The 22185-nt window shown below is 36.5% G+C and overlaps 4 protein-coding genes across 4 annotated transcripts; all 4 read right to left on the bottom strand.

Moving 5' to 3' along the window:
* Positions 1-1995: 1995 nt before the first annotated feature.
* Positions 1996-13561, bottom strand: LOC100266534 (uncharacterized). Its single transcript, XM_019221341.2, has 3 exons — positions 8379-13561; positions 2585-8257; positions 1996-2353 (listed from the first exon to the last, which is right to left on the bottom strand). Exons 2-3 carry the CDS (start codon positions 2780-2782, stop codon positions 2138-2140), a joined length of 414 nt encoding a protein of 137 aa, XP_019076886.1. The 5' UTR covers positions 2783-8257; positions 8379-13561; the 3' UTR covers positions 1996-2137.
* A 33-nt stretch (positions 13562-13594) lies between these two features.
* Positions 13595-14563, bottom strand: LOC100259607 (histone H2AX). The gene is made up of 2 exons (XM_002271433.4): positions 14182-14563; positions 13595-13975 (listed from the first exon to the last, which is right to left on the bottom strand). The coding sequence occupies exons 1-2, from the start codon at positions 14371-14373 to the stop codon at positions 13754-13756; spliced, it is 414 nt and encodes a 137-aa protein (XP_002271469.1). The 5' UTR covers positions 14374-14563; the 3' UTR covers positions 13595-13753.
* Positions 14564-14923: 360 nt separating this feature from the next.
* LOC100254490 (histone H2AX) lies at positions 14924-15626 on the bottom strand. Its single transcript, XM_002271470.5, has 2 exons — positions 15366-15626; positions 14924-15279 (listed from the first exon to the last, which is right to left on the bottom strand). Exons 1-2 carry the CDS (start codon positions 15558-15560, stop codon positions 15058-15060), a joined length of 417 nt encoding a protein of 138 aa, XP_002271506.1. The 5' UTR covers positions 15561-15626; the 3' UTR covers positions 14924-15057.
* A 3632-nt stretch (positions 15627-19258) lies between these two features.
* Positions 19259-21513, bottom strand: LOC100261327 (protein VAPYRIN-LIKE). The gene has a single exon (XM_002270713.5). It carries the CDS (start codon positions 21023-21025, stop codon positions 19496-19498), a length of 1530 nt encoding a protein of 509 aa, XP_002270749.2. The 5' UTR covers positions 21026-21513; the 3' UTR covers positions 19259-19495.
* Between the last annotated feature and the right edge of the window lie 672 nt (positions 21514-22185).

The following is a 22185-nucleotide window of genomic DNA, read 5'->3' as shown; positions in this document are numbered from 1 at the left end:
CATTAGAGAATCAGAAATACAATGTCAATAAAGAACTCCTTTGACTGCTAATAATCAGAATCATTTCAAAGGAGGGTTGCAGCATATAGCAGGTGAATCCAAGTAGATGTCCTGTTGGAGAATCAAAAATACAAATAGACTGCAGAAGTCTAGCCAATCAAAGCAATTGGAAAACATTGAGATCTTCCATCCTTCTTGTATTACAAAACTATTCAACAAAACACCTACAGTGACAACTGATAATTGTGCTTGGAAGGTTGATTTGGGGGTACTTCTTTTTCCCTCACAATTAGCAGCTACAATTGTTTTTCCTTGTATCAGAAGGCAAACCATCAAGCCAGATAAAATTGGGTCTCGGGAAAGACATGATTGGCCTAATAATACAATGTGATTTATTACATGTTTTTGGTCTGTCTCTTCCCAGTGTGCTGGGCTTTTGAAAACCCCTTCCTTTCCCCTGAACAAATGAGTTGTATAGAGAAAGAATATGATCCCCAAGGATGAGGATAATCATTTAGATACAACAGAATTGAGGAAAAAAAGACAAGCAGTGATATGGTATAATGAAAAAACATGATTAGCAAGGATCTAATGGAGGAATGGATGAAACAGGCTGAATGGTGAAGAAGATTGATGTAACCGGCCACAAGTAGTTGACTGAGGCTTATTGAGTATTGAATTAAGTTGTTCTGAGGCCTTCCATCTGTTTCTTAACTAATAGTTCCAAATCTGGTCAACAGAGGCTTCCAAATTTGTGGCCTGTTGAGGCTATTCCCATTTAGGGTTGTGTCATTTAAGAATGAGACTAGCCTTCTATACAAAGATCCTCTACTATATGGCATAAGAGAATAGCTTTCAAATTACAGACTTACTATATCTCGACTGAGGGGATATTGAACTTAAAGCAAACCCATCCTATACAGCAGCCCGAGTGTTTTAAACAGGCTAACATTTGGTCCTGTAGATCATGAGATATTTTAACATCATTTTCATCTAAAAGCTTTTTGAATCACTAGAGTGAAAGTTATAATTGAATGAGACCTGGCTAATCACTAGAAGAGAATGATTGCAGGAACAGGTAGAGGCATGTATGTTTAGCAACTAAGTTAATAACTCACCACAGCCAGCAACTGCACAAACGACAGATTCAGAATTACATTCAAATCATGGACAGTCATTTTTATCCAACATATTCTTGGTAGAGAAAAAAAAAAAAGTGACAAATAAGTTTATCAAGATTAACTCATACTTTGAATGGCTAAAGACAATCTACAAAAAATGTAAGCAATTTCTCATAATTTTCAAGGGTTAGCACAATTTACAAACAGAAATACGCTTTCATAATTTCATCAACCAAAGACAATTTAAGAATATAAATAATGGTCACCATGATAAATGAAGGTGCAACAAGAAAGTTAAAGCTTTCATGAGAAGATCAGACATGGAAAAGCAGCCAAAAATGTACCTCATTTTCCGTTGTTTCCCTTCTTTTGACATCACTGTTGAGCACTGTGATCATAATTCACACAGAACATCTTACAAAAACAACAGCTAATCCCTGGCTAACTTGTTCATTCAAGATGCACAAGACATGAACTGGAAAAGGAAGCATATATCCACTGCACTTGTTCACAATTTACATAGGAAATTGTGGACCACAGGGCAAAACATAGGCACGAGTCTTTCCACAACGATTAAGGCAAACAGATAGACTAGGCAAATAAAGAACCCAAACGATACTCTTTGGCTACTTTTGTGATTACCCCAGATTCCAACTATACAATAAAATAAATCATAGAAATAACATTCTGATGCTCTTCATCAGGATATCAACCAATCTTTGAGGCTGACTAGGCTTTCCAAGAAGTAATAAGATGAAATCTAAAATCACATTTGTAAGCAAGTTCATGAATTTATGCCTACTATGCTAACAATTTCTAATCTACATTTCTGTTTCCAAAAAAAAGGAGAGAGAGAGAGAGAACAAATAAAAAATTTATCAACTTCAACAATCTGCTACCAATTTTATACCATAGATAACAACAAAAGTCACAAAGTATAGAATTGAAAATTTTATGATAAAAATCAAGACCATCACACAGAGAAGATGGTCAATGAACTACATACAGAAAAAACCCTACAGCTCTTCGGTAGCAGATCTATTGCCTTTCCCTTTCTCCTCCTCAGGCAGAAAGTCTTCATCAATATTTGGCAAAACACCACCATCTGCGATTGTGACATTCTCCAAGAGCCTGCATAATTCTATGTCATTCCTCATGGCATGCACAATATGCCGGGGGAGAATGCGAGCCTTTTGATTATCTTTTGCTACATTTCCTGCAAGTTCAAGAACCTGTAAACAAACAACCATATGCATCAGATCCATAAAACAAAGGAAAACAGCAATGTTTGTTTGAGACTAGAGGAAAAGGAATCAAAATCATGGGAAAAATAGTTGCAGGCACAATTAAGTGAAACCTCAAACCTGAGATCTATAAGTGCTTTATTTCCTCTCATATCTTCAGAAACCAAACAAAAAAAAAATTCTCTTTTTTAAAAAAGAAAAAATTAACAGTACACAAACCTCAGCAGAAAGATATTCGAGTACTGCAGACAGGTAGACAGGAGCAGTCCTGCTGACACGTTCAGCATAATTTCCATCCTTTATCAAGCGGCTGATGCGGCCGACAGGGAACTGGAGTCCAGCTCTCCGAGAACAGGTGACGGATGCTGAGGCTCTGGATCTTCCTTTACCTGCCTTGGTTGAACTTGAAGAACTCATCGAAACCCTAGACCATGAATATCAGAGCAGTGTTTGGCAGAGCTGGCTTTTAGTGAGGATGGTATATAACGCAATGAGGTTGATTTTAATAAATTTGAGGAAGGGTGACACGAATCTCCAGCGTGGAATTGACGCATAAAATATTGGAAAATATGTGGACCTCCCATTCTAGGATCCACACATAAACAGACTTGCAACATTATGCTCCACACTGAAGCAATTCAAATTAAATAACTTAAAGGAAAGGAAATAACTTCATGAATAATGAATATAATTAAATGTTGAGTACAAAATTTTATTATTTAATTTTATATTAGATTTTACATCAATAAAGATAAGATCAGATTCATAACCAAATCAATCCAATTATAACTAAGTAATTGGAAGGTAATTTATAAATAGCGACAGAAAGACAAAAAGAAATATGAAAATGAATAGGGATATATAGCAGAAAGTACAAAAATCAAAGTATGGCAACCCTCTTTCAAATAAGAACTGTAAGGTGTTAAATCAAAGTATGGCAACCCTCTTTCAAATAAGAACTGTAAGGTGGGTAGTTAACAATAATTCCCAAGGAGATATCTTCTTCACCACATAGTTTAAACTTATGATATTTACAAAATATTGTAATATATCGGTACTTGGAAAATCTTGAATCAAAACTTTGACAACCAAACCAAATAATCAAAATGAAGAACTAAATTTACAATAATCAAAAAAAGTAATTTGGTCGTATGAACAAGTTCAAATTCAAACAAGGAACATGCCTACAGATATACAAACCAGAAAGCTGGCCAGAATGAAGTATTTTCTGTAAATAAATAAGAAAGTAAGATATTTGAATTACCTTCACATCAAAAAACCATTTTTTTTTTTTTGATAAGTAAGCCAAGGTATTGTATTAATAAGAGACGCTAAAATAGCAACCCAAGATGTAAAGATGAAAGAAACTCACCCCCTTACAGCTGAAGCCAAAAAAAACTGACCACCCAAGGTGTACAAAAGAGACCTCTCTCAATGGGAACCCACCCAAAACTAATGCAATATTAGAGATATATATGTGTTCCGAGCATGACTTCATTTTGATGATATTACATTCACACAGCAAAGATTATATCATTCTGACTTACTGATCAAATTCACACATATAGTGTCGTTGCGAAAGGGCAATCTAATCCAAATACTCAGGTAAATGACAAAATTTCTAATTCCTGCACTCTAATTCAGTTTGCAATGCAGGTGATTTAACCAAAGAATTTCATAGACTTCCACTTACTCAAGGGATCACAGTTCCTTATCACAACCCAAAACTATGAGGAAGCACACAAAACCCATGAGAGAGGTTCCACATGATAGGTTGTAACATTGAGAAAGGATCCTTTCCTCTTCTAAATCTGTCCTATGTAACATCTCAGGCCTTTCAGGTGAAATCCAACAAATGAAAGGAGACTTCTCTAGATGTAGGAGTAATTCATATCAAATAAAAGGATGACAGAAGATCCATCTACTAAAAATCAGTTCCAACTAGTTCATAGTTCTCCATTGGCAACATTTTAATGTAATTTCTTATTTCCTTTTCAGAGCGTGAAACAATTGCATTAAGTCATACCTTAATCCTTTCAAAACAAAACCTTCCTACAAATCATACAAAGTTGGGAAGTAACAACTCAATTATACAATTTATTCAAACCTAACCCCAAGCTTAGCCCATGAACCATATTCTTATAGTCCATTCCCAACCACTCCCCTCTCCCAATACACACACTCTTTTAAATCACATAAAAGGATAACAGAAGATCCATTCAATAAAAGATCAGTTCCAACTAGTTGATAGGTCTCCATTGACAACATTTTAATGTGAACTTCCATTTACTTTGAGAGCAAGGAACAATTGCACCAACTCATATCTCCATCCTTTGAAGATAATTCCTTACTACAAATCATACCAAGTTAGGAAGAAACAACTCAGTTATACAATTTATTCAAGCCTTACCCCAGGCTTCGCCCATAAACTATACTCCGTCCAACCAAAACCCCTCCCTTCTCGCAAAACACACACACAAATACATGCAGATTCCACTCTCAACATAATTAGGGAGATTGTAATTTAGAGGATTTCTAAAAGAATTTTTAGGATTAGGTTAGTTATTCTATGTAGTTTCCATTTATGATGGCCAACAAAATCTCAACCCTTAACTACTGAATATTAGGTATCTTGCCCAGTAGAAAAGCTACATCCAATCCGAATCAATGATTGAGCGATATGCCCTTTTATAGTGGGACATTTCTTATCCCAAGGAAGATGTTGAAGGATCAGTGCAATCATTTTTTGGTTTATTTTTCTATACAATTGACTTCTTTATTTTCTGATCTACTTCTTTAGGGGCTAATTTAGTAGTTGATTTACTTTCTGTAATTAATAGCTGATTTAGTTGAGTAATTTTAGCCCTAGAAAAGAGTAGTTTCTTGTTCTTTTTCCCATTGTAAACATCATAAATAGGTTGTGAATGGATCCAGTTAATACACAACCATTATTCAGAAATCATTATTATTTTTATGGTATTAGAGCCTTGTGCTCAATAGCATTTTTTTTTTCCTTTCCATCTACTGGCTCCAATTGCCGATGTTAGTCCCTCCAGCCTTAGGGAAAGTTGGCCATAGAAGTCAAAATTAAGATCTTAGAAATCTTTTATATTTTCTTGGCATTGTGGTTGCAAGATCAAAAAGGGAATTTATGTGACTCAAAGGAAGTATATCCTCAATTTGTTAAATGAAATCAAGATGTTGGATGAAACCAATGGATACACTTAAAAATTAAAATCATCAATTAGTGTCATTACTAAAGAAATACTGCTTGACAAAGGAAGATACCAAAGACTCATTCGAAAGTTAATTTATCTTCCTTTTTTCTTTTTCTTTTTTGATAAGCAAACCACATTAAACAGCAACAACAAAAAAAGGGGGCACAACTTATGTATATAGGAGTATACAAGAGGAACCAAAAGAAAATGGAACACAACATCAACACCTAGACAAAAACAACAGAATTAGAACTTATCATCCAGAGTTTAAGTTTTCTACAAAATCCAACAATGAACAATTCTCCATCTCCTAAATTGGGAAGTTAATTTATCTTATCCCATACAAAACGAGATATAACTTGTGTGGTTAGCATGGTAAGTCAATTCATTCACTCTTCCTTAGGATGTCATACAAATGTTGTCTTGAGATTTTTGAGGTACCTAAAGTCAACACTAGGAAAAGGCTCAATGCTCTCAAAGAATAATCATCTTAAGCTTATATGGATACAAGCAAGTCCTATTACTAAAAGGAGATCTACTTCAGGGTATTTTATGTTTGTGTGAGACAACCTGATTTTATGGAGAAGCAAAAAAGTAACAATTAGTTGTTTGATTTAGTGTTGAGGCTAAGTTCTGAGCCACTTAGAATTTGTTAGCTCATGTGGTTAAAAGGCCTATTGGGGGAACTGCATGTGAATCTTGAAGATCCCATGAGACTATATTGTGACAACAAGGCCGCTATAAGCATTGGTCACAACTCAATCCAGTGTGACAGGATTAAGCATGTTGAGATTGATTGACATTTCATTAAAGAAAAGATTGATAGCAAACTAACTTGCACTCCTTTTGTCTCATCTAAACTGCAACTAGATAATATCTTTACCAAGGGAGTTAAGAATCCTACATTCAACTCCATGATCGGCAAGCTGGCTTGGAAGCTGTTTCTGGACCAGCTTAAGGGGAAATATTGAAATCGAATGGTTGATCCCTAATTTTAAGCAATTTGCTTGATTGTTAATTTTGTGTAAACTTACAGCAGTTGACTATGTAAATAAGGGAAGATCGTAATTTAGAGGGTTTTTGGGAGGATTTCTAAGAGTAGGTTAGTTCCATTTATTATACATATTATATATATACAAATCCTAAATGAAGAATGCATTCATTATTCAACAAGAGTATGTTTGAAAAGGAAAACATATATCCATTGAACATGTTTGCAACTTGCACAATATAGAAGTTTTGCACAGATGAAAACAGCAGGCAGACAGATAAGGCAAATAAGGTCCCACACTTTACATATTGGCTGCTTTTGAAATAACACCATAAGTACAATTATTATGATAAAATAAATTATAGATATAGATACAAGTCTTCCATTAGATTATCAGATAACTCTCTGAACTGACCTGGATTTCCATGAAATAGAAATCATACTTGCGCACAAACTCATGAATTTTGATACTTCTCAACACTACAATGAGTATATATCAGATAAAAAAAGAGATGAGAAGCCAAACAGGAACTTGCCTGATAATACCAAAGCAGCAAACTTGACGTTCTTTTGTCCAGTTTGCCAAAACCTAATCAGTATTGGACATAGAACAAAAACAATAAAGCACAGTGCAATTCATATGGATCCATCTAACAGGTCAGTGAATGCTGTATAGAGTATCTATTCCTCCAATAACCCATTAATTTCCCATGTTAAAAAGGGAAAAATTGAACCATGGAAAATAATTTGATAACAACTATAAGTTGATTCCACAAAGATTCTCATAACCATGTCCAATATACTTATTATTGCACAAAACAAGATAAGCAAGAACCTATGAAATTCATCAACTTGTTACCTAAATAATATCACACCAAAGTCATAATTCCAAAGCAAAAAATTCTACCTACAATAAGAAGCAAGACAATAATGAAGAAGATGGCCAGCAATTTTATTATTCCCACCCAAGACAATAAATTCCAAAGAAAAAGATATTTTTGTAATAATAACAAGGCCAGCACAGAGAGAACACCACCAGTGTTATTTAAATGTCTCAGAAGCTTTAAAGATACAACCCTAAAGCTCTTGTGATGAACATCCAATCTTGCCTTCCCTATTCTCAACCTCCTTTGGCAACAGGTTTGATGAATGTTTTGGCTCAAAACCATCATTTGATATTGTGACACCTGCCAAGAGCACTGCTCCTAACACCAAGCTCAATGTGCCCTAAGACAATGCAACGTTTCTGATTGACACTTGCTATGTTGCCCATAAGTTCAGAACCTAGAAGCACCAACACACATCAAATATATGATATATAATAAAACAAAAACTAGAATATTAAGTTACTGAAAAAATGCAAAGAAAAGAAAGAAAGCCCTACTAAAACTGGTTACTTTAGGGCCAACAGAGTGCCACCTTAAACCACAAACTTCAGTTTCTCTTCATTTTTTTCACTCAGTGGACAACTGTACACAACATAACTAGATAAAAGAATAATTGACAGTGTACCAACCTGAACAGCCACCAATGAAGAACCAAGAAAAGATAGATAGGAGCAGTGCTGGTAATGCATTTGGAATACTAACTGGCATTCAGGAATCATGCTATGCAGCCAACCAGAAATTGAAGTCCTTGGCTTGCCTTTCCCGCTATGCTTGAGTTAGAAGATCCCATGAAACGCTAGATTGTGAAAATAGAGCCATTGTTTAGGTCATGTTCAGATTTTAGAGGAGAGGGTATATAGAGGATAAGTGGGTTGAATTTGATTGGTTTCAGAAGTAGAATTTGAAAAATGCATTACCTTCCTAGCCTAGACTTCGCACTCAAGTAGCCTTGGACCATCATGCTTCCTCCTAAACCCTTCCAATGCAATAGCTATCAAAGTAGCTATTAGACTGATAAATATAAACTAAATTTAGAGTAAAAGAATTCATAATTTGATATGTATTTAATTTCATGTTAACAAAAATGATGATGATGGGGGATTTGTTACCAAATAAATTCAATTATAAGTACATCAAGTTTTTAAATACTTAAAAGAATACTTGAATAAAGATATATAGCAGAAAGTACAAAACCCAGCTAATTTAAATACTTAAAAGAATACTTGAATAAAGATACATAGCAGAAAGTACAAAATCCAGCTATGACAATTCAAATATTTTACAATAAGAGGAGTCTATGTTGGTTTGGCACTTGTAGCTTCTCAAGAAGAAGCTTGTTTCTTTTAGCTTTTCACCTACGTACCGCCATCGTATCTGTCTCATGCATTTGCTATTCCATCCCTTGTGTGTTTTAGATGAAACTCATTTGAAAGGAATAGGATTCATCTAAATGCAGAGGTGATGCATGTAAAGAAATGGTAAAAGAAGATTCATTCCCTAAAACATCAACTCAAGGCTGATAGGTCTCCAACGTATTCAAAAAAGGAGGCTAGTAGGTCTCCATTAGCAACATTTTAATCTATTTCACATTAAATCACACTCTCATTCTTAGATATTAAATCCTCAAAACAATCACCTTAAATTGGGAATCAATAATTCAACATGAATTCCTATGAGAATTTTTTTTTTCCTTTTTATAATTTATTTAAGCTAGCCCCATGCTTAGCATAAACCATTCTTTTATAATCCAGTCCCTGCCCATAAGCAACCAGAATTGCTCAAACACTCAAACAACATTACCCCCTACCCTAAAAACGTAAACCACCCAAGATACACAACATGGATTCCACTGTATTGCACAAGGGGAAGGAACTGAATTGCGGACAAATGCAAGACAAATCTTAAACAGGCACTTCTAACATGATATAACCAAAACCCCAAAAAGGAAGGGATAAAAAACAAAATCAAATACCAACAATGAATGGAAAATCTAAGCAAAATCATGAACTACCAGTTCAATTTACAGACAAAGATTCATTGCACATATCAACATAGAATACACTTCTGGAACAACAGCAAATTTACAACTCACTTCTTACTGACTCCAGATGTAAAAGTGAATTCAAAAGGAAAACATATATTTTTTTTTTTGATAAATACAAAAGGAAAACATATATGTTTTCAAAAGGAAAACATATATTTGGCTAAACAAGATCACATTCATATAAATAATTGTCCACCATAATGTTGGCCATCCCACAAGAAGCCAGAATATTGCAAAAAACATCAAAAGCAAACAGAACAACAACAAAGATCCTAAAATATAAAATATGGCTACTATTTAAATTACCCAATAACTCCACCTATGTGATGTAACAAATAATAGAAATACTTTTGACATGCCTAACTAGGTGATGATTTGGGTTCAATGCAATAACAATGTGAAAAGTAAAAATAATTCAAATACACATAAGGAGAGAAGCCAAACATATCAAATAGAAACAGTGCTAAGATGCCAGAAAGGAACTTATGGCAAAATCAAGGCTGCAAATTTCCTAAAAGGGGAAAAAAGTTGATATGCGCCCTAGGATTTCTGATAGTGCACACAAAATCCCTTCCTATTACCTACCTCCCTATCGACATTATCCTTAACTATGACAGCGACAAGCCTCAAATATTGGAAAACAGAACAACCATGGTAAATCACCATTCCAAGGTCACCAAAATGCAAATTTCTGCGGATCAAGTGTAACGTTTACAATGTACTGGAAGATTATGATCCAGGTTATTGAAATCATGAAAATTTAGTATATAAGCCATTTTCAATTGTCCTTTTTTTTTTCCATGACATAAAATACCATAATCAACTAATAATATTAGTATTACAAATCCCAACAAAAGCCACAAAGTTCTTAAGCAGCCACAAAGTTCTTAAGCAAAACATTTTATGTATATCAGGAACCAAAGCATCAAATGGAGAAGATGTCTAAAGAAGTATTATATTTTTCTATATCTCATATTTATTTTCAAAACTAAGGTTCCAAGGATCAAGAAGATGACAAACCCATAACACAATAGATCTCATCCTTAATCGTATTAAAACTCCAAAAACTAAACTTCCAAACAATGAAAACCCTGAAACTCCTACAAAGCGGATCCAATCTCTCCTTTCCCTTCCCCAGTGTTATTCAGCAAAAGGTTTTGATGAATGTTAGGCAAAACACTCCCATCTGCAATTATTACCATCCCCAATAGTTTTCTCAACTCCTCGTCATTCCTAGCAGCAAGCTGGATGTGCCTCAGAACAATTCTATTCTTCTTATTGCTCTTGCAACATTCCCAGAAAGTTCGAGAACCTGTGAACACATAACCCTAAGTATCAAATCCACAATTTATCAAAACAACCAACAACAACGTTTTATCATTGAGGAAAGTAGTTGCATTGAACAAAATTGAGTGAAACTCCATTCCATGAATTAGTAATTTCTCTACATTCCTTTTACCAAGCAACCAAACAAGGCAGAATCAATCAACATAGTGATCTCATAATACAGCAACCTCAACTGCAAGGTACTCAAGAAAGGCAGATACATAAACAGGAGCATTGGAACTACATGACCAGATTACTTGCAGACTTTTGAGGAAATGGGCAATTTGGCCAACAATAAATTGAAGGCTGGCCTTTTGTGATTGGGAGACCAATTTTGAGGCCTTGAGCTTGCCTCTACCTCCTTTGTTTGAAGAACTCATGATTCAAAACCCCAAATTACAAAATCTACTGCACTATTTTAAAGTATCTGCGGTGAGCTTTTGGAAGAGGACATTATATATTTATACCATGTAAGTTGAATTTGAATGGTTTTTGAGTGGAGGCATGGATTACCAATGTGGAGTGACACATTGAATGAAGCTAAATGACATGTACTTGCCCCACCTCGCTCCTGCGTTGTACCCCACCTCGATAGGCCTCTAAGTGTAATAACGAAGGAATTCAAATTTATTCAGAATAAAAGTATAAAATGAATTATATTCTTACTACTTATAATTCAATTTTGCTTGCATTTAACCTCATCTCTATCCAAAACGAAAGAAAAAATCTTTTTTCATTGTCATGCTCTTTTTATTAATAACCTTTTTAAATATTTAAATTAGATCTTCTAACCCTTTAAGTTTTGAGTTTGCAGATATAACCACCTTTACTTATGCATTTAATTTTTCTTGCTTTTGATCATAGTTATGTAGTGGTTGTGTTTGGGGAAATAATTTTTCATCCTTTCTATTTACTTATTTCATGGTACTAAAATGTTTGTTTCTAATAAAAAAAAAATATTTAAATTACATGTTCATAACACTTAATATACTGATAATCGAATTGATTAGTTAACAATTCTCTCATTCTCTTTAGGAGCATGAAGTTCAATATGAACCAAATTATGCATTCTTATACTCTAAATTTAGTTCATGCTTATTCTTTAAGATCCTTGTGCCACAAGGGAAGGGGATAAAAATGTCCCATCAATAAAGCGAGGGCTTTCCAGACCTTCCTACCCCCCCCTTCCATTCTTTCTTCCTTTACTCCTCACTCCCCCTTTTTCAATAAATAAGCCCCGCTCCCTAAGGGTCCCTCTTTGATAAGGAAGGAAACAAAATAATCTCAATTTTAACTTGTCTTTCCTCATGTTTTTCAATAACTCGATATTATGGTTCTTGGTCTATTTTAGATCTGATGTATGTGGTTATGTGCGTTTACAAGATCTTAATCTCACAGGCAATGCAGCCTAGGACAATAGAAAAAATTACACTGTCTCAAGGCACATTGAATTTGCCATAAGGAGCAATAGTGGCTTAAATAAGCTCCTAGAATATGTTCTAATATTATTGGGCGATTTGTACCAAAGCATTCATCAAAACCTACTCCCAATAAAAGGCAAATCTCTTCCATTTTTAGGAGAGGGCCTTACTTTATTCCTTGCAAAATAGCAACCTTCAAGATATATGGTTGGTAATGGCCTTATCCAATTCCTTCAAGAGGAACAGCAGCCTTGTAAACACTAGAATTGCCTACAATTAAATGACATCATCTTCTGAAATCTTCTTCTAAGATGCCACCATATTTCAAAGGGAGGGAAAAGCACTGCAAATATAAGTGACATAAATCTGAAACAACACTCTTAACAGATTAAAAACCAAATTAAAAGAAGCAAAGAAAAAATCAAATTGCAATAATAAAACGATCATCTAAGCAAGATTGTGAACTATCAAGTAAAATTCACACACAAAAGATTCATTGCACGCTACCAACATAGAAGACCTCTATAGAACAACAGAAAACCCACAAGCCACTTCTTATCTGTCCCAGATGAACAAGAAGTGAATTAAGAAAGCCAAATATATATATAGACTAAACGAGCTCACAATTTGTATAAAGAACCATCCATCATAATGTTAACTGTAACATCAGCTAAAAAGTGGCAGCCACAGTTTTGAAAAAACATCAACAGCAAACAGAAAGACAATAAAGATAGTAAAATATATTATCTGGATACTATTAAATTACCCAGTTGCTCCAACTATTTGATGTCACAAATAATAGAAATAACTTTTTAAGTAGCTAACCTGAAGATGATTTGGATTCAATGCAATGGCAATGTGAAACATAAAATAATTCCAATATACATAAGCAGATAAGCCAAGCATATCAAATAGAAACAGAGCTAAGGTGCTAGTGAGGAACTTTATGGCAAAACCAAGGCTGCAAACTTCCAACAAGGGGAAAAAACCCTAGATTTTTTTGTAGTGTACACAGCATTCCTTCCTATTTCCTACCTCCTACCTCCCTATCAACATTATCCTCGACTGTGATACAACAGAACAAGCATGATAAATCACTATTCCCAAGTAACCAAAACGCAAATTTCAGAGGATCACATGGAAGCGTTGCAATGTCTTGGAAGATCCTAATCCAAAATCTTGAAACCATGAAAATTCAGTATATTAACCATTCTCAATTATGACAGTTCCACAAAATAAAATACACTAATCAACTCCTCGACTTGGTATTACAAATCCCCACAAAATTCTGAAGCAAGATATCTCATTTATATTAAAAATCAGAACCATCAAATGAAGAAGATGACCAAAGATGTATGTTATTCTTTTTTGTATCATAAAAAATTTCAATACTAGGGTTTACAGGGATCAAGCAGACAAAAAACCAAAAAAAATAACACATAAGATCCCATCCTTAACCATATTAAAACTTCAAAAACTAAACTTCGACACAATATAAAACCTAAAACTCCTGCGAAGCAGATCCAATTTCTCCCTTCCCTGCCCCCGTCTTCTTTGGCAAAAGGTTCTGATGAATGTTCGGCAATACACCACCATTTGCAATGGTAACCGTCCCCAGTAGTTTGCTCAACTCCTCATCATTCCTCACAGCAAGCTGAATGTGCCGGGGAACGATTCTACTCTTCTTGTTGTCCCTCGCAGCATTGCCAGCAAGCTCGAGAACCTGTGAATACACAACCCAGACATCAGATCCACGATTTATCAAAAACAAACAAACTACAAAGTGCAGTTTCTCAGGCAAGCAGTGGCATTGGAAAGAATTAACTGAAAACCTCATCTCCGAGTTTTTAATTTCAATACGTTCAACTCATTTTCCGAGCAACCAAACAAAGCAGAAACAAACAACCAACGATCACATAAGACACCAACCTCAGCCGCAAGGTACTCGAGAACGGCGGAGAGATAAACGGGAGCGCCAGCCCCGACACGTTCGGCGTACTTTCCGGCTTTGAGGAAACGGGCGATTCGGCCGACTGGGAACTGAAGACCCGCCTTTGCCGATCGGGAAACCGATTTGGTGGCCTTGGGCTTGCCTCTGCCCCCTTTGTTTGAGGAACTCATGATTCGAAACCCTAAATTACTAAAACCACTGCGCGGTACCGAAGCGGCGGTGTTCTCACTTTGGTGAGCAATTGAGGGCGGAGGGCCACGTATATTTATACTATGTGGAGATCGAATTTGATTGGCTTACAAACGAAGGAGCCGATTGCCAGCGCGGAATTACACGTCAGCTATGGTTGAAAGACACGTAACCGCGCCACCCACGCCACCCGAGTCGTGTTTGGGCTTAAATTGAATTGTATTGAATTCTATCCTTACTATTTATAATTCGATTTTGCATTTAATTTCAAATCAATTTATATACCATTTCCAAAGTTTAATTATGCGGATGCTTCATCTTCTCAAAACCTAATCGCCAGACTTTAGAAATGATTAAGAAGTGAAAAACATCACTACTTGATCAAATTCAATTTCAGTGTCGTTAATTTTTCAACATACCCAATTCAGATTAAATTATCCTACGAGGAACGTTTTTAGAATTCATTTTCAATGATCAGAATGAAATGGCACTTTCTCTCAACATACTTGCGAAGAAAAAACGAGAGAGGAATGACGAGTAGAAAATCAAAGACTAATTTTCCATTTACATATGGAGAGGGAAGCTACTACATCACAAAAATATCAACATCTCATGTCACGATTATTCAAAGGCAACAAAATCTAAACCTAGAAGGCTAATCAGGTCTAGAATTCTTGAGATGCGGACCCAATCTCTCCCTTCCCTTTCCCGGTCTTCTTCGGCAACAGATTCTGATGAATGTTTGGCAAGACTCCTCCGCTCGCAATAGTCACGCCTCCCAGAAGTTTCCCCAACTCCTCATCGTTCCTCACTGCAAGTTGTATGTGCCTCGGGATAATCCGATTCTTCTTGTTGTCCCTGGCCGCATTTCCAGCAAGCTCCAAAACCTACAAGAAACGCAAACAGTGTCAAAATAAAGTTTGTCCAGAGAAAATGACGGAAACGGAGAGAAGAAAAGGAAAGATTCAAGTACCTCGGCTGCGAGGTATTCGAGGACGGCGGAGAGGTAGACCGGAGAGCCAGACCCAACGCGCTGTGCATATCGGCCCTTTTTGAGGAACCGAGCTATTCGACCGACGGGGAATTGGAGGCCGGCCTTTTGAGATCTTGAAACGGATTTGGCCTTGGAGTGGCCGCGACCGCCCTTTGCCGGTGCTGCAGAGCTCATCGTCGTTTCGAAGATTTGAAAACCACCCTAGACTTTGGCGCGATATGTAGTCGATTTGAATTTGGCAGAGGTGGGTTTGGTTTATATAGAGACGCGGGTAGTTGTTAAAGGCTTTTATGATTGGTTGGATGGGCTTCACGCGGATTGCCAACGTGGCGGAAGATCAGGAATTTGGGATAAGGCGCGGGAAATAGGACTTCATTTGATTTTGCTTCGAAACGATTTCTCTAAAAGGGAAGCGACGTCGTTTTATGTCAATAGTCATAAAGTTGTTTGGCTGTTTTACGTTCCAAATGTAATGCTTCAAAGGAGTAAATAGAAAAAAGTGTAGTAGTCACAAAGTAAACAAACTCAGAAAAATTGGCTTTTGTGCCAAAAGGTGCATGAGAAATCTTGTTAAGGAAAGTGAGGCACCTAGAAGACTAAAACTGCGTTTCATAATAATTTTATGAAATGTTTCTCGATTTTATAACATTTGAAAATTTTCATACTTCAAATATTATAAAGCCCAAAAAAATTTCTCAAAATTATTGTCAAACTTACTCTAAAAGGTGAATCGGGTGATCATATATATTTTTTTTAATATAATTAATATATGTATTAAAAAAAACAAAAATACTAAAAATAAAATGCAAGTCCTTGCCTATCCTTTCAACTAATCAAGAAAATGGAGATTAATTTAAAAAGATAATATCTCAATATCATTTTTTTTTTTTTAACTTTTTGTAAAGTTGGTGGTGCACTATAATTACAATGCATTGCATTTTTTATTTATATACCTAATTCTCTAAAGCTCATCCAACTGCTAAATGACTTTAATTCCTTTTATAAATTAGATGAAAATTTGGTTTAAGGAAAAACTTAAGGTCTAATTTGGTTAAAATAATTTTGAAGGGTTTTTAAGATTAAGGAGTTAATCAGCATTGTTCATTTACTCAATTTGGATTAAAACTTGCAAAAATTTCATAAGTTTGCAGAATACCATTCACTTAATCAATTATTATTCATATAATAAATTATTATTTACTCAACCGGTTAGGATTGTCTACTCAATTAGACAATAATTGATCAAGCTCGATTAATCAACTAATTGAGCTCCTATGACATAATGGTCACTTTTTTTTTACTTTCTTCCACCTAATAGCTACAAGCTAGTTCGATTGAGAGGTTGAAAGATAAACCTCAAACTATGCCTAATGGCTAATTTGGTTCTCTAACTCCTATTCAAGAACTCAATGTTCATTTTAATGTTGTGAACATAAGTCAGGGTCGAACCGAACCATTATAAATTTGAGAATTTGTATTTTCTCTTCCCTTCTTTGTTACTTTTAAACAACTGTTATTTTTTATTTTTTTATTAAATCATTGCTTAAGTTATCTCTTGCATCCATATTTTTAAAAATTTGTAAAAAGAGACTTACGCTCAATTCACATCCCTTACGTGATTACCTTTGACTGATTGGAACATGAACCTAATAATGACTAATAAAGTTTTACCTAACTACTTTAATAGAATGGCTTGTGCAAATGGTTAGGACTGTTACTTCTAAAGTTCAAGTTCAAAGTTGCCATCAAAATAAATCATGACAGACTTCCCATGAGAGTCTCTAATGCATGCTAACACTTTTTGAGAAAATCAAAGCATGAGATTGACAAATGGTATCAGAGCCAAAAGTTTGGTCAAGCCATGCCATCATCACTTCATGTATTGTTTCCACATTGGTATCATTCTCACGAGGTGTCATAGCAACCCAAAGTTCAGACAGATTCATTTGAATAGTCTGAAGTATTGAAAACTTCAACCCATCAAATTACACTCTAAAATAAGAACTTTTGATAGAAGTTGTACCGGGTTAAATTATTTCTGGGGTTCACTGCACCAAATCTAGAACCACAAGCCAAACTAAAGAAATCACAGCTTAAAAGTAATATTACATGAATCAACCAGTGTCATTGATCTGCTTCTTTTGATTACAAACTTGTACCACATGTCTTTGATTATGTGAAAAAGCCTGTTGGGACCCGAAAGATGGTGATCTATGCCTGAGTGGGGTAAAGCCAAATGAAACTCTAGTGGAGGCCCACAGTGATACTAACGTGCAAATCACTCGTCTGACTTGCATATAGCGGCGAAAGACTAATCGAACCATCTAGTAGCTGGTTCCCTCTGAAGTTTCCCTCGGGATAGCTGGAGCCCGCGGGCGAGTTCTATCGGGTAAAGTCAATATTAGAGGCATCGGGGGCGCAATGCCCTCGACCTATTCTCAAACTTTAAATAGGTAGGACGGCGCAACTACTCCATTGAGCCGTGCCACGGAATCGAGAGCTCCAAGTGGGACATTTTTTATCCATAAAATAAATGAAAAACATAAAACATGTTCCCATATCACAATTGGACAAGTTCACCCAAGAATTACCTTTGCAGCTGGGCAGGCTTAATGACCTAAGCTTAGAAATTCATGTCATTAGATTTTACAGAGCATTTGATGGAGAAATGCATGCATTTTACATAACTTGGTCATGAGCCATTCCTCGTGCACTCCTCAGCAGTGTAGAAATTTGTGAGTAAGTGGCCTCGGCAAATTACCAACAAGAGAAACTTTTAGTTTTAGAGGGGCAGGACTATCTTCAAAGGAAACCCTAGTTTTCATTGCAATGCTGATAAAATAAAGTGATATAAAGATTTTGATCTACCCAAGTAGCATTTCAATGAACAAAGAGCTATATCCAACCATCTTTTCACCATGTTTATGAGGACATATCTAGCAGAGACTTGGGTGCTGCAGGCTGCAGTGGTTCTATCATTTTTCTTATGACTAATGAGTATGTAGCAAGGGGTCAGTTGCTGGTTTCCTAGAGGACTAAATTTTCTTGATCTTGAAAAGGAGAAAAAGAAGGGAACGAAAAGAACATAGCTGAAAATCAAGTAACTATTTTCAAGGGCAGGCAAAGCATAATTTGCATCAATATTATGGGGAGAAGTCTCCAATATACAAAGAAAAATTCATTTGAATTCAGGCTTGTCTGAATTTGTTTGTTAAAGAACAAAAAGGAGGACTACTAAAACAATCAGGGTTTAAATGAAACACACCTTTAAGCCTCTTCACACTTGCCTGAGCTCTGTGGGCAATGAAATAAAAAACTAAAAAAGTAATCTGCACTTGGGCATTACCAATAATATAAACATGAGCTCCATGAGTAAATTGAGCAGCAGCTTCACTCTTTGATCCGACTTGTTGTATACTCCTTGACGCATAGGGGTCTGGATATTTTCCCAGCTCAATGCAACAAAACATGCAAGTGAAACAAACCGAATCTGTAAGAGTGGCTATCAAAGGAAAAACAATAGGGAAGAATTTTACAACAGCCTCTGTATGCCTTTCTGGGGCAGGCCAAGTTTAGTCTAGGCAACATGTCTGTGAGTTCCAACATCTAAATCAATTGAACTCCCATCAATTTCTCCAAAAACAGTGTGTTAAATCCACTTGATTTAACCTACTGGAAGTAACAAACTGAATTATTGATTTCACCTGTCACCTTGATTTGGATGGAATGAACAGCCAACATCTTCGAGGACCATTCCTCAATTCTACGGGGCAATGAGTAGTCTGTTGTTTTCTAGAGGATCAATAATGAAAACATGGAGATGGAACAGTGAACAGAATTCAAACAAAGTAAGAAACTTCAAACAACTAACATCAAAACAAAATCTCAATGGATTTTATGGATTGATAAATCTTAATCCCCGTGTTACATGAGAGTCTAACTCGAAGGATCAGTCCATCTTCTCAGAATCAGTTATACAATATGACTGAGAGCGGATCACAAGCCAATCTCTCCCTCTCCCAAGTCCCAACCTTGCAGAATCACAAAAATATATACAGATTGCAGAATACAACACAGAAATCCAACAAACAGAATCCTCTTTTTTCCATTCAAGCTTGTTCCTTCTCTCTATGCACAGGAAGAACAAGTGAAGGATGGTTCTTGAAACAATCAAAGTTGAAAGAAGCCACACCTTTGAGACTCTTCACAGTTGCTCTAGCCCCATGAGCTATCAGACACAGAGCAACCTGGACATGCCCTGTTTCAACTGCACAATGTAGTGGGGTGTAGCCAGCATCATCAACAAGATCAACCTGGGCTCCATGACTGAGCAAGAGCTTCACACTCTCAAGCCTACCCTTGAAAGCAGCTCTATGTAATGGAGTCCATCCATTCTGATCACGCCCATTTACAGTAGCCCCTTCTGCAAGGCAACTCTTCATCCCATGAACATCATCCACCCTTGCTGCTCTCTGCAACACATCACCCAACCGTAGCAAATCAAGCAAATGCCCATTTACATGCCCTTTTTCTATGGCTAGATCAAAAGCTGTCTTGCCTTCTTTGTTTACTACATACTTCATATACCATGAGCTTTCCAGCAAGAACTCAGCAGCCTCGCCATGGCCCTCCGCCGCAGCACAGTGAAGCGGAGTCCACCCATTACAGTCCACAGCATCGGAAGTCCCTCCGGCAGACAAGCAGAACCGGAGAACCTCCACATGCCCATGAGCAGCTGCGACATGGAGTGGACTCCGGCCATCGGAATCAGCAGAATTCACGCCAATTTCTGCGTACCCTTTACACAAAACCTCCATCAGATCAACCCTGTTTATTGCCGCCGCTTCGTGCAATACCAAATCAACCGGATTATCAATTCTGCAATCCGAAATTATCAAAAGCCTAATAACATCGATGTTCCCACCCCGAATTGCTAAGCCCATCATGGACCGTCCATCTGAATCTTTAGAATTCACATCTCCACCGGCATCGATCAGTGCCTCAACAAGATCTGCATTTCCAGCGACCACAGCAGATCTCAGCAACGATGTCAGCTGAGACCCGTTACACCCAGAAATAGCCTTGGAAAGAAGAAAAGCGATTTCTAGGGTTTTGGGATGAGGGAGGAGGAGGAAATCAACTACATGCGGGCCCACAAGGAAGATGGGTATGGCCGCGTCCTTGAAGACGTGGGGTCCAGGCTTGGAGAACAGACGGCGGAGATCATCCAGATGGGCCTTGCCGGTCGGGAGCATGGCTGTCCGGACCAAAAGGGTGTCGTTCGGGGAGGACAGCGGTGGGTGATCAGAGGGCTGAGAGAGGAGGAGAGTGATGGGTGAAGATGACAGCGGTGGAAGTATGGAGAAGGGTTGAGGGAAAGAGAAGAGAGATGGGTTTGTGGTGGTTAGAGACACAGCTACAGACATGGTGTGCATAAGATTGGTTAATCTGAAGGTGGTGTTGCACTTTTGGCCTCTCTTGAAGATTATTTCTACTTCTTTTACATCAGGTTTCACCAGTCTGTCCATGGTGGTGATCTTGAAAGTACTAGGGTTTCTGTGAAGAAGATGATGAATAAAGCTGTGGGGTATTTTTGTTTCCTCTCCATTTTTAATAATTCCTGTGTATTTAATTATCATTTTGTTTTTTTTTTTATTAATTTAATCATTTCAGTTGTAGAAGAGAGATGGAGACTTTTGGAATGAGACCAAGCAAGAGAGGGTCATCTTTCCCGTGTATGAAACTTTGAATATGAAGTGCTCCACAGTTAGAGGCAAGTTAACAACCTCAATTTCTTGACCAACTGTTGTTTGATTTGATTTTGATTTTGTGTTTGATTTGATCTAATCTTTCCTTCTACATATGTAGTGTGGTTGAATCCCTCATATGAGTTTTGCATTTACAGGGTCAAATAGTTAGGCACAGATACAAAGCAAGACTAGTCTTAGCAGAAACCATAATAGAACAAGAAAACTTCAACTTGTCATCTCTGGATTAATTCTTGTGAATTCAATGTGGGATGCCCTATTGACCTTAGAATCAGTCTTAGCACCAAATATAAAAGATGGTTGTGGATGAACCATTTGTATCAAAACATAGGGGAAAACTTTTGAGACTACATGAGAAAGGAGGTACACGGTCTTTATGGTTTGAAGGTATTTAAATCAGCATGTGATGGCTTCTGAACTCTTTCTATAGTGGAATATGCTATACAAGAACCTTGTTAGGAAAATTTTGAGTGAACTAGAAATGAATTCCTTGCATTTGTGTCATCCCTAAACCATGAGGTCAGAATACCAACTTGGGCAATTGCAAAATATGTTTGATGTCTGTAGAAGGCATCAAGGAGGGGCAAGCAGCTTGTAGGATAAAAAATTATATGGAAAAAACAAGAAGAAAACAAAGGGCACAGCCACAAGTCTATTTGCCGCTTCTTTAAGGACTTCAAACAACCATAATGATTGAAACAAATCCCTGTTATTGTAAATTGATGCAGCTACCACTGATTCAAATATATAGTAGTGTCAAAATGAAAAACTACTAAAGAAAACATAGTTCAGTGGGGACCATCCAATACTTTAAGTTTGGAATTACTATGAAGAGTTCGGAAAAAACATATTTTTTTTATGGTTTGCACTATACAGCATTAGTTTCACCGAAGGAAAAATTAAATAAATGAATTTATCACACTATTGATTCATCCTATAATAGGATATAAATATTGTTGCTATTATTTTTTTAAGAGACCAAAGAATATTTTTAAACAATCAAACAAAAGAAGCAGCCATGCACTTAGCAT

This window comes from Vitis vinifera, chromosome 7, assembly GCF_030704535.1.
Source record: "Vitis vinifera cultivar Pinot Noir 40024 chromosome 7, ASM3070453v1".
Lineage (NCBI taxonomy): Eukaryota > Viridiplantae > Streptophyta > Magnoliopsida > Vitales > Vitaceae > Vitis > Vitis vinifera.
This window is presented reverse-complemented; position numbering and strand designations above follow the sequence as displayed.

Excerpts from the sequence above, each read along its gene's own strand:
- LOC100266534 (XM_019221341.2), bottom strand. The coding sequence starts at position 2,782 with ATGAGTTCTTCAAGTTCAACCAAGGCAGGTAAAGGAAGATCCAGAGCC. Across the intron at positions 2,354-2,584 it reads TCGAATATCTTTCTGCTGAG|GTTCTTGAACTTGCAGGAAA; the intron begins GTTTGTGTACTG and ends GTTTGTTTACAG.
- LOC100259607 (XM_002271433.4), bottom strand. The coding sequence starts at position 14,373 with ATGAGTTCCTCAAACAAAGGGGGCAGAGGCAAGCCCAAGGCCACCAAA. Across the intron at positions 13,976-14,181 it reads TCGAGTACCTTGCGGCTGAG|GTTCTCGAGCTTGCTGGCAA; the intron begins GTTGGTGTCTTA and ends GTGTATTCACAG.
- LOC100254490 (XM_002271470.5), bottom strand. The coding sequence starts at position 15,560 with ATGAGCTCTGCAGCACCGGCAAAGGGCGGTCGCGGCCACTCCAAGGCC. Across the intron at positions 15,280-15,365 it reads TCGAATACCTCGCAGCCGAG|GTTTTGGAGCTTGCTGGAAA; the intron begins GTACTTGAATCT and ends CGTTTCTTGTAG.
- LOC100261327 (XM_002270713.5), bottom strand. The coding sequence starts at position 21,025 with ATGATAATTAAATACACAGGAATTATTAAAAATGGAGAGGAAACAAAA.